The following is a 10,906-nucleotide window of genomic DNA, read 5'->3' on the forward strand; positions in this document are numbered from 1 at the left end:
TTGACTTGGCATGAGAGATGCCCCCTTGTCTCACTCGTTCCTTTGCCCTCCCCACCACCTGCGTGTGGCCAAAGCAATCACACAGACCCAGACCTTTGTCCCACATGAGTCTCTCTTCACGCGCCATAGATGTTGACAGAGAGGTAGAGAGACTCCTCAGCAAGGTCAGAGCACTTGCAGTGCAAACACCCACACAATGCTCAGTGCCCCTGTCCATGGCCCTGTCCATGGCTCTGGGAACCAAGCCCTGCAGAAGTGTCAACTGCAGGTGGGTCCAGTGGAGATGCCTCTTGCTGACTGGCTGGAGATTTGTCCACTTGATCATCAGTGTCCCCTGAGCACAGATCATGGCAAGCAGCAGAAATCTAAGACTTCTCTTCTGAATCTGGATGCCTCTTTCTCTCTCTTTGATCAGGGCCGGGGAATATTTGCAAGTGGGAGTCCATTCCCAAAGGTAACCCTGCCCAATGGACAGACCTTCTTCCCTGGCCAAGGAAACAACGCCTACGTCTTCCCAGGAGTGGCACTGGGAGTCATTGCCTGTGGAGTCCGACACATCCCTGATGATATCTTCCTCATGACAGCAGAGGTTTCCAACTGGCATTTAACTAATAGTTTTAAAAAGTTGATAAGAGGCACATGCACCTACTTCAGGTGTTTTCAAGAATGTGGTCCAGGGCAATGAGTGGAGTGGAAATGGTACAGCCTCAGCAAAAAGCTGACACCTTCCCCTGGCTCAGGGTAATTTCGTGCTTACATTGCACCTACAGAGGTGCAGGAGCCGTGACAGAGTTCTCCTCTCTCTCCACAAGTGCTGCCCTGGCACACTGGTTTCCCCATTCTGACTCCAGTTTGAAGTCTGTAATGAAATGTGTACACACATATACTTTGAACAGGTCATGAGTTCCCAGTCAGAACTAGTCCCAGTTCCAATGCTGCTGAGGTTTCAGCCACATACCGTGTAATGCTAGGGAATGTGGTATGTGCTTGAGACCATCTCTATAAACTACCTTTCTCTTCATTCTAGGCTATTGCTGCTGAGGTGACAGAGCAAAATCTTGCAGAAGGAAGACTCTATCCCCCCTTGGACAGCATCAGAGAAGTGTCTCTCAAAATTGCTGTGAAAGTGAGTAATTCCACTTGTATTTCCACTTTCCGTGGTAGGGAGTGCAGGAATTGCTTTGTGTTTTTTTTAATTCAACTTATTCTAAAGCCTAAAGCAATGATTCTCAGGAATTCTTCCAGCCAGAATTGCAGCTTTGTTTTCTTCCATCATTAAAGCCCAAATATGGAAAATACATTCTGATTCTGGGTGTCTCAGCTCACAAAGCTCTGCTTTATTGCTTGAAGCTGTGAGCGTTCAGCACTTCAAAAAGTGAGGTTTAGAGGCAAATTCAAACATGATGCAAGTTGCCAAAAGATTTTAGGTTCCAAATGACTATTTTGGAACCTTTCCTCCTGTATTTAATAGGCACCTAAATAGTACCTAAATACTATTCCAGATCTGGACTTGTTGTCTAATTATGTGTTTGGTGCCCTGTATACATCAAATTTGTAATTCCCATTCGGAGACACCCACTGAGAATCACACTGACCTGCTAAGATTACTGATGGATGCACAGTGTAGCTGAGGAGTTCAAGGGTGTGAGCAGACATGGTTAAAGGGCTGCTCTCCTTCAATTGCACACCTCAATCATTTCGCCAGGGCAGGGGTGTGCATGTCTCAGCAGTCAGTAGTTGCATTCCCTCACCCAAGGAATGAAGTGCAGATGACTCCGAGTATTGCATAAAGAGAAAAAAAGCAAAAAAAGGGCACAATTCTGAGAAGAAGAAAGAGAGAAAATGCAGCCAGGGCCAAACAGCAAAAAAGGACACAATTCTGAGAAGAAGGAAGAGAGAAAATGCAGCCAGGGCCAAACTGCAGTTGGTTTCAACTTCATAAAGTGCCAACATTGTTTCATCAGTTGATTTTGCTTATCTTTTTTCAGGTTGTTGACTGGGCCTACAAGCATGGTCTCGCTTCTTGGTACCCTGAACCAACAGACAAGGAAGCCTTTGTGAAACAGTTCGTTTACAGTCCTGATTACGATTCATTTGTTCTTGATGATTACAGGTGGCCCCCTGCAGCCATGCAAACACAGAATGTATAAGTCTTTGTGAGAACTGTGTTCTCATTTTTGCCATTAGTTCCCATAGCTCATGTCATTGCTGATATAAATGCACTCCAGGCTTCCAGAATGATAAACATAAATGAATCCAAGTAGTTTTTTACTTGCTGCTGCTTTTTCTCTGGGGGACCATGTCGGTAGGGAATAAAACAGAGTTCAAGCCGGTCAGTGGGTACCCCAAGGAGAGGGACAGAGTATGGCTGCAGTCCATCCCAGTCAGTCAGCACTGCATATTGCTGATTGCTTAACACACTGCCTGCTCTCAGCTCAGCTGCCTTGGGATATGCTACCTGGGCCACCTCAGAAGCACAGAGTCCCATTCCTAGTGGGACTGCCCACAGGAAGATTGGATCCCCACTTCTATGGGTGGCAGCTGTATGTATGGTCATCCCTCGCACATGACAGCCACACTTTGTCTGTGGCTCTCTGGATGTGATGGGAAGTGTGTGCCTTGCCCTGGGAGAGCTGTATGCTTGGGCAGGACTACCCTTTCCTGCTTCCAAATCCTTAATGTTTGGGGAGTCTCAGCCAATCCAAGCCAGTGCATGGGCCACAGAGCCTGGCAGTGTCCTTTGCCACCCTTCATGGAAACAAACCCCAAAACCACCCTCAGCCCCATGGTGACAACAGACTCCTTCCCCTCCAAAATTCAAGCTGCTCTTCAAGGGAACAGGAGCCAAGGGATCCACAGGGACAGCCAAACTGAAGACCAGGTACCCCCAAAACCCACACACAACCACCCCACTGAATCGGTACATCTTCTGCTGGTCACTGCTAAAGAAGCATTGCCACCAGCCAAGGGCCCTCCTGGGAGTCTCTCCATGTCATAGAGTTTCAGGGAGTCCTCCCTCAGCCCTGCAAAATTGTTACACCCCACTAAATACTAAATGGGATGACAGTGTTCCTGACCATAACTGGGAAAGAACAGAGGGATCGCTGGCAGCTCTTCCCTTCACAGCTCTCCCTGCCCACACAGAGCAGGGCCAAGGCTGATTACCACAGCCTCTATTTAGATTCTTGAAGTGGCTTTTAGCACCAGGAAATGCACCTCATCCTTTCGATGATGATCTGTGATCTCTGCAATGTCCACATGCTTGTAATGCCAGCACTTTTTACACTCCTCATATGGGTAGGGCTTCTCACCTGGGCTAAGGAAGGAAAGAGAAGGCTGTCAAGTTTCAGGTTCAGGGAAAGACACGGACAAATACATTTTGTGAGCAAGAGACCTTGAAACTGAGGTTTTCTTGCCTTTTTCATGGCTTCTGGAAAAAAAACTCTGATTTTGAGAAGGGAGGTAACAGGATGACAATTCCTTTTTTTGTTTCAGAAAGGTGCCTACACAGCTTCTCTTAGTTTCTTGCCTTTTCTCCTTCCTGTGCACCTCCCCATTGCTCAACTAAAGGCTTGACCTTTCTGTGTGTTCAGCTTGGGCTTGACATCTCAAATATTAGGCAAGAATGAGGAAAAAAAAAATAAAAAGGAAGATTGTCTTATAGGTGGAGCCAGGAAGAGAGGAAATTTTTCTGAACAGCCTGAGAGCATCAGGGAGTGCTCAACTGGTCGCATGACAGTCACCTGACAGTCTTCCTCTTCAAACACTGCCTGCAAGAAAGGCTTCATTCCTCCACCTATGAAGACAAAGACAAGGTGCTTTATGACAGGTGGCATGGAAGTCATAATTCTTCACTATTCCATAAATGAGACTTGCAGAAGCATGCAATATTCTTCAGAATACTGGCTCTGGTCAAGCTCATCTTGACCAGACAAATGGCAAGTCCAAGAAAAGGATAAAGCTATGCCCTTGCCACAGCAGAGGCTTCTTTTTATTCTCTAGATTTGTCTGTCTGTCCTGCCTTGTAGAGATGAGGCCAGACAGAGAGATAGCAGCCCCTGCCTGGCTCTTTGGAGGCAATGATACTCCAGGGACCTGAGTACCTTCAACCCTCAGTTCCCCTGGAGGAGGCAATAGCTGTTTCAGGCGAAGTTTGAAAGTGCCTTCCATACATGGGCCCTTCTCCCTGTAAGTGTCTGATCCAACTCTTGTTGGAGTCCAGGAACAGCCCAGGGTGTTGAGCAAGCTCAGATACACATGGAGTGATCCCCAGAGTATGTGGCCCTCTCCCCACATCATGAGCTCAGCCCAGATTGCCATTACCATCTGTGTTTTGTTAACAAGTGTAGGCAACTAAGTATCATAAAACATCTTGCTCACTCCCTGGCAGTGGCAGGGGAAGAGAAACGGAAAAAAACCCCTGGGATGAGATAAAAGTCAGATTAATAGGTAAAGTAAAACCTACACGCACAGGCACTCCCACAAGCCAGTGCCCACATTACTCATTCTGTCAGGTTCTTTCTCCATCCTTGCTTCTCCCTTCCTATTTACCTTCAACCTGCCCCTTGGGAGTCTGAAAAGCAGCTCTTCCAGGTGCTACATAGAGCCCAATTCTGCAAACAAGAAGAAAACAGGATCTAGTCCTTAGAAAATAGTCCCCCTGTGGCTCCTCTGCGACCAGCGGGCAGGTCCTGCCACAAAAGGCTGGCCCAAGAGGCTGAGAAGCTGCTGATGTGACCAGCAGTGACATAGCAGCCAAAGGCTGCAGACACAAAGATATTGACTTGGGAAGCACAAAGCTAAAAGCCATATAGAAAAGGTGTTCTTTCTGCCTGAAAATAGTCAAACTCATTAGCTATGGCCTCTTCAGGTGACAGCCCTAGGTGAAATCATTCCCAGGAAAGAATCACATTGCCAACCAAGGCAATGAGCCTCGGGCTGCTGCGGAACTACCATGCTGCCCTCTGGCAGAGCTCACACTCCTCAACATTAACCCCTCTTTATCAGGGGCAAGAGCTGCCCAGCAAGTGCCTGCACCTGGGCAGTACCACTGCCTGGCTCTGTGCTTGGGCATGATGAAACAGCTTCAAGCAGGAGACAAGTCAAACCCACAAGGAGAAGTCACTGCCAATGGCCATTCAGGGCATTTCCCAAGAACCCATGGCAGTGCTGGTGGAGTGGGACACGCTAAAGAGAGGTTTCAGCAGATGACCACTGAATCCATGCCTGGGCTCTCTCCCTCTAGCGCTGCTCCCTGTGAGCCTGGAAATAGACCAGACATACTTCTCTCCTGCTCTCTGCTGCTGCTCCTTGGTGTTCATGAAACATGAACACGAATGACACAAACACGTAGGAGGTACCTTTCACCTCCCTTGTGTCTCAGACAGAGGTCTCCATCTGGGCTCTGTTTCTTGCTGCCCTTCTAGCATCTCACAGGATCTGCCTTTCCATACTGGCAGCAGCCTGCAGACACACAGCTGGAGGACTCTTCTCCTCGGCTTGTGCTCTCCACAAGGTCACACGCTGTGCAGCAGAAGGCACAGCTGCTGGGGGACAGTGCCTGACAGAGTGTGGCAGCCCTGAGCTGTGCTGCTCAGCTGTGGACTGACACCCACGGGTAGATGTTCCCCTCGGGACAGAGAGGCCAATACTGACAGCTCACAAGACAGGCACCTGGGGTGGACATCCCTCCTCTCCTGCCATTTCCATGAGGCACCGCCGGGTGGTCCAAATTGGCTTCATCCTATACAAAAACCTCTGGCATGGGGTGGGGGATCATTAACCCGTCTTCCTTTCCCAGCTCCTGCAAATAAATACATTGCAAAACCCTCCAGCTGGAAGCAGCTCTGTTGTTCACTAAGCCATGAGATTTCACCCTGGGAAATGCTCAGGCTGTCCTTCTCTGCTCACAGCTGGACAGCTGCAAGAGGGCAGTGCTGACTCCCTAGTACTGGTGAGAAGAGGCTTTTGGTACTGGGGAGAAGACAGCTGCAGGAGAGACTTTCCAGAACAGCAGCTCCTCTCCAGCCTCCCTCGAGATTTCCACAGCTCTGCTCTTCTGTCTGTATTCCTACAGGGCTTTCTTTCTCCTCACCCAGATGCCACACACAGGAAGGGAAGGCAACAGAGAACAACAGCATCACTTGAGCTGTCACCCCTCCTGGCCTCAGCCTCCAGGACAGGCAGCACCTGATATCCTCACCCTTCCACCTGATATCCGTGGCTCTGGGGCAGTTTTAACCCACGGCCCTTGGGCTGCATGGGGACAGCTGGAGTCAGGGGCTCTTTCCCACTGGTCCCTAGCAGAAGCAGCCAGAGATGGAAAGCCAAAGCCCAGAGGCTGGCAGCCTGCATGCCTGGTCCCTCAGGTGGCCTGCATCACTTGCACAGACCCGCGAGGGAGTGGGCACACACTGGCGTGGCCAGTGACTTGTCAGAGCAGCTGCCTCTGTCTTCTCCAGAGAGTGACAAGATGCTTTGCACTTTCATCTAAAACACGATCTGTGCTTTTCCTTGCCCCGTAGCTGAAGAAGCTGCTGGAAAACAGCACACACTCCCTGCGCTGGTGGGGCTGGAAGGGGAGGCTGGGAAGAGCACAAGTTGTGTGGAAGTCCTTTCTGGGAGGGAAGCCTATGCCCGCCCTGGAAGCTTCCTTGCCAAAGTCCGGGCCGGTGTTCCCAGCCTGTAGGATTCACAGTGAAACACATGAGGGCTGTAGAGGACTTCTATTCGCAGCTTTTCCCTGGCTGAGAAGGTCCTGTGGCGGGTACGTCGCATTTTACCAGGAACTTAAGCAGTGGTTTGTTCGGGTTTTTTCCCTTTGGTCAATCTTGTGCAACAAAAAATCTCCCGCAGAGGGAATACTTACTGGAATCAGAGTTGCTGGGTGCCTGTCCTACAAGGCATATCAACTAGTAAAAGAGATTAAATTGGTGTAGGAAAAACTCGAATATTGTGGGACTTTTAGCTGCTGTGTTTTGTTTTCTAATTTAAAGCAAGCGTATTTCTAGCAGCTAGTTTTAGATTTCTCTGTCTGCTCCCAGTTCTCTCAGCAGCAGCACAAGTCTCTATTCCTAAGTTGTTCTTTTTCTCTTCCTTTGAAAAATGAGGTGATTTGAAACAAGCGATAACACCATCATAAATAAATTTAAAAAAAAAAACAACCAACACTAAATCGATACAACTAATAATGTGCCAATATTAATACCTATTTCAAGCTCAGAAAGGATCATTGTTGCATCTGAACATGATGCTAAGCCTGGCAATTCCCTGATATCTGAATTACCTCTGCCAGGAAAAACTCTTCACTTCTCTTTGCCTCGTCACTCATGTCTCTCCTCTTATTTAACAAAGCTTCATGTTATTTGTAATCCCAGGTGATCTGGATTAGTCAGGTAGCATTGTTTGGAGTAAAACATGTTCTTCTTTCCCTGGCAGGGCTCATCTATTGGCCAAGACAGCACATTGCTTGGAGTTGCCACAGGCTCTAACACTGGCTCATCTCCAGAAGCATTCAGGAGCCAGCGTGTGGCTCTGACAACCAAAGGGGCTCTGAACAATACAATAAAAATAAATTATATTGAAGTCAGGGCCATGTTCCTCTGGCCTGACTTTTACTTCAGTCCCTGTGCCTGGTGTTCTGTCAGCTGGCTCTAGGTGTGAAGGGTCATCTAAGCCATAAAAAGTATTAATCACAGACTTTTGGATAACTTTCAGGCTGTTTGGTCATCACATTTGCACTTAGCACACCAGGCATGTTCTTACAAGCAGCCACCCCAAATTAAGCCTCTACCCTTTAAGTCATGTTCTGAGGCTTCTTCCTCACAAGCCTTGACTTCACATGCAAATGGGAGACATTTGTTTTGCTGCCTCTTCAAGGGTGTACTGACCTTTCCATCCTGAAAGGAAAATCTTGATAAAATCACTAATTAATGACTGAGTTTGAATCATTTGTCCCAGATATGTGGATAAACAAAGAAGCTAAAGGTCTGGCTATTAAACAGGAAATAAAGGGTTTTCTTCATAGAGCGAGCTGTTCAAATACCTAAAATGGTGGTAATTGATTTATATTCAATTATTGGAGTGCACAGAAGCAATTACAGCTGGTCTTTAAAGCCCAGCTCTACTGTGAAGCATTTCTATGCAAAAAATTGTTTCTTATTAGTTACCTGCTAGTGAAAAATGGTGGTAGAAGGATAAAATTTCCTCTAGAATTCATACCCAGTTTTACCCTTCTGATCTCAGCTAGTTTCCGTATACTGAGAATAACAGAGCTGTTTAATCCAGACCTAATAAATCTAGCTGACAAACCACTGACAGGGAAGAGACTGCTGGAATGGAAGCAGATTTGATGACAGAACTGTAACACTGGCTGGTATTATTGAAACAAGATCTGTCAGAGTCCAGCTCAACTCACAGTCACCCAAGCTGTATTCATACAGTCAGTAGTCAGAGCAACAAATAGTATTTTAATCTGTAATTCCTGCAGACTGGTTTGGAAAATTCCTGAGATATCCATAGATCTCACAAATTCACTATGAACCTCGAGCACTTTTCAGGGTGCTCAGCTTCAATACCCATAGAAGCACTCCAGCTAGCTTAGGTGCTAAACATATCAAAGAGACTTGGGAGGAGAAGGAAATATGGATGTCACACTAAGGGAGGGTCCAGGGTGGCTCTCAAGGCCATCCTGGAGCATTGTCTCTGACTGAACCCAGAGTAGAGACCTGAGTACAAGGTCCAGGGTGGCTCTTAAGGCCACCCTGGAGCATTGTCTCTGTCTGAACCCAGAGTAGAGACCTGAGTACACTTGGCATAGGCTGGAGCTCTTCACTGTGAGATTTGGATGACAGAATGGGTCACGTCTGCTACATCATTGAAATGAGTCATGAGGATCAATCCCTATAAATTCATCCTTGTGGTATAGAAGAGCCTGTATCACATTCTGCCATTAAGAAAATTAAAAGGGACAAAATCTGAGCCACTGCCTCTCCTGTGCCACCATCCCTGGTCCAGCAGCTTCTCAGGCAGGATCCTGTTGTTTGGAGAGTATCTTGGCAAAATCAAATTAAAAATCATTCACTGAGGTCGCACCACTGTGGAGGCATACGGAGGTTGAAGCAGCTGGGCCTGAACAAAAATTAAATTATTAACAATTATGCCCAGCTTCCACTCCAACAGAAATCAGTCTGTATTCCCTACCTACAGCTACTAGTAGAGTGATACTGTTGTCACCCGCTGTCTCCAGTTTAACTCACTCCTAGCCTGCCAGCAAAAGCGATACTGTTGTCACCCACTGTCTCCGGTTTAACTCACTCCTAGCCTGCCAGCAAATTTGCTTCACTGAGCTGTGGCTGAAACAGCTCAGCTGAGATCTAGATATTCCTGGGCTAAGTCATATGACCCTCAGTTCACTCCAAACCTTCCCTGAAGATGGACTTGGGCACTCAAAACAGGCTGGTGTAATGGAGACACAGGCATAGTTCCTTTCAACACACAGCTAAGAGATAGCACCTATGGCAAAGAGGCAGGGTGAAAAACGGGGACAGTCATCTCTTCATCTGGCACAGCAGGATTTGCCAGAATTTGTTCAGCAGAGCCTACAGACCGAATTTTAATTAGCTGCAAAGACTGAGGCAGTCTAAAATGCCCACCAGGAGACATCCTAACACACAAAACACGCGCTACCAGGAGCACCAGAACCCAGTACTACGAAGCTTGAATCCTCTTCTCCCTCCATTAGTACAGACCAGTCCACATTTTCTTATATGCCCAATATTGTCAGGGAATTCCTGAAGCGAGCACAGGGCAAATCGGGCAGTTTTAGCTGCCTCTGGGAGGATCACACAAATTGTGTGAATAAGATGTGAATCCCCCATTTCAGTGAAGGAGAGATGAAGGGTCATTTGGGAAATGCTGCATATTCCTCAAATCCTACACTGGCCAATACAAGCAATTAAAAATGCTCTCCATGGACACCAATGCAGTAATGTTGAGTCTGTGATCTCTGGAGAAGTGTGGATCTGGGGACTACAACCAAAATAAGCCTGAAAAATAAGGCTTTGACAGTACATTTAGATTTGACACAGAGGGGGTCCAAAAAGCATAAAAGGCTAAAAACCTACAGGCTGGTTAAGCAGTTTACTGCCAGCAAGGGAGGGGATAATCAAGGTTACAGTGAAGTATTGAAAAATATTATAAAACACAGAAATTAGTTCTCCCCTCATCTTTCATAGCATCACCTTTCAGCAATCTTCTGCCAATCTTTACCCACACAGATTTTGGGAGGGGGAGTCACTATAATACACTCATTTTACTCTTTTATGTAGATGTGTTATAAAAAACACTGGATTTTAAACAAGTGTTCACCAGCCTCATTGGCTAACACAAACCTATCCTAAAGGCATTCCCAGCTCTCATTTCATATAGTCAAGTTTGTGGGCTTGGACTCTCACATTCCCATCTGAATTTCTTGCACATCATTATGGAATTGCTCCACCACCTTTTCCTCCTGTTGCAGAATGACCTTCAGGTCTTGTACTATTGCCAAAAGCAGTTTATTTAAAAAGTCAGAAAACAAAAAGAGTTCACAACAAACTTCTGTGTCTTTTTTTATTAACACTCTTTGACCAGCTATGTAAGCTCATCACAGATGACTCATCATTGATGGTCACGCTCTATTAGAGCAATCCCAAGCTCAGGCCATTAAATAGTTAATGAGCCTGTTTCAAAAACTCATCAAAAAAAAAAAAAAGAATCTTTCTGCATTCTAGAAATGGCTTTGGAGAAGACACAGACTGTTTAAGTCACAAAAATATTGAGACACAGTAGTAACTATTCATGGTGAACCACAGTAAATCACCATTAAGCAAACGTAAGATTCCCTCCTTTAAAAAGAGACCGAAGG

The 10,906-nt window shown here is 46.6% G+C and overlaps 1 protein-coding gene across 1 annotated transcript in view; it reads left to right on the forward strand.

The window, feature by feature from the left end:
• The window catches only part of ME3 (malic enzyme 3, NADP(+)-dependent, mitochondrial), a 56,263-nt gene extending 54,003 nt beyond the window's left edge, over nucleotides 1-2,260 (forward strand). The window contains exons 11-13 of the mRNA XM_009074740.1: nucleotides 416-589; nucleotides 1,028-1,126; nucleotides 1,989-2,260. Of these exons, the coding sequence (XP_009072988.1) occupies nucleotides 416-589; nucleotides 1,028-1,126; nucleotides 1,989-2,150 (435 nt within the window). The 3' untranslated portion in view covers nucleotides 2,151-2,260. The remainder of the gene's footprint in view (nucleotides 1-415; nucleotides 590-1,027; nucleotides 1,127-1,988) is intronic.
• Nucleotides 2,261-10,906: the final 8,646 nt, after the last annotated feature.

This window comes from Acanthisitta chloris, unplaced genomic scaffold (assembly GCF_000695815.1).
Source record: "Acanthisitta chloris isolate BGI_N310 unplaced genomic scaffold, ASM69581v1 scaffold5395, whole genome shotgun sequence".
NCBI lineage: Eukaryota > Metazoa > Chordata > Aves > Passeriformes > Acanthisittidae > Acanthisitta > Acanthisitta chloris.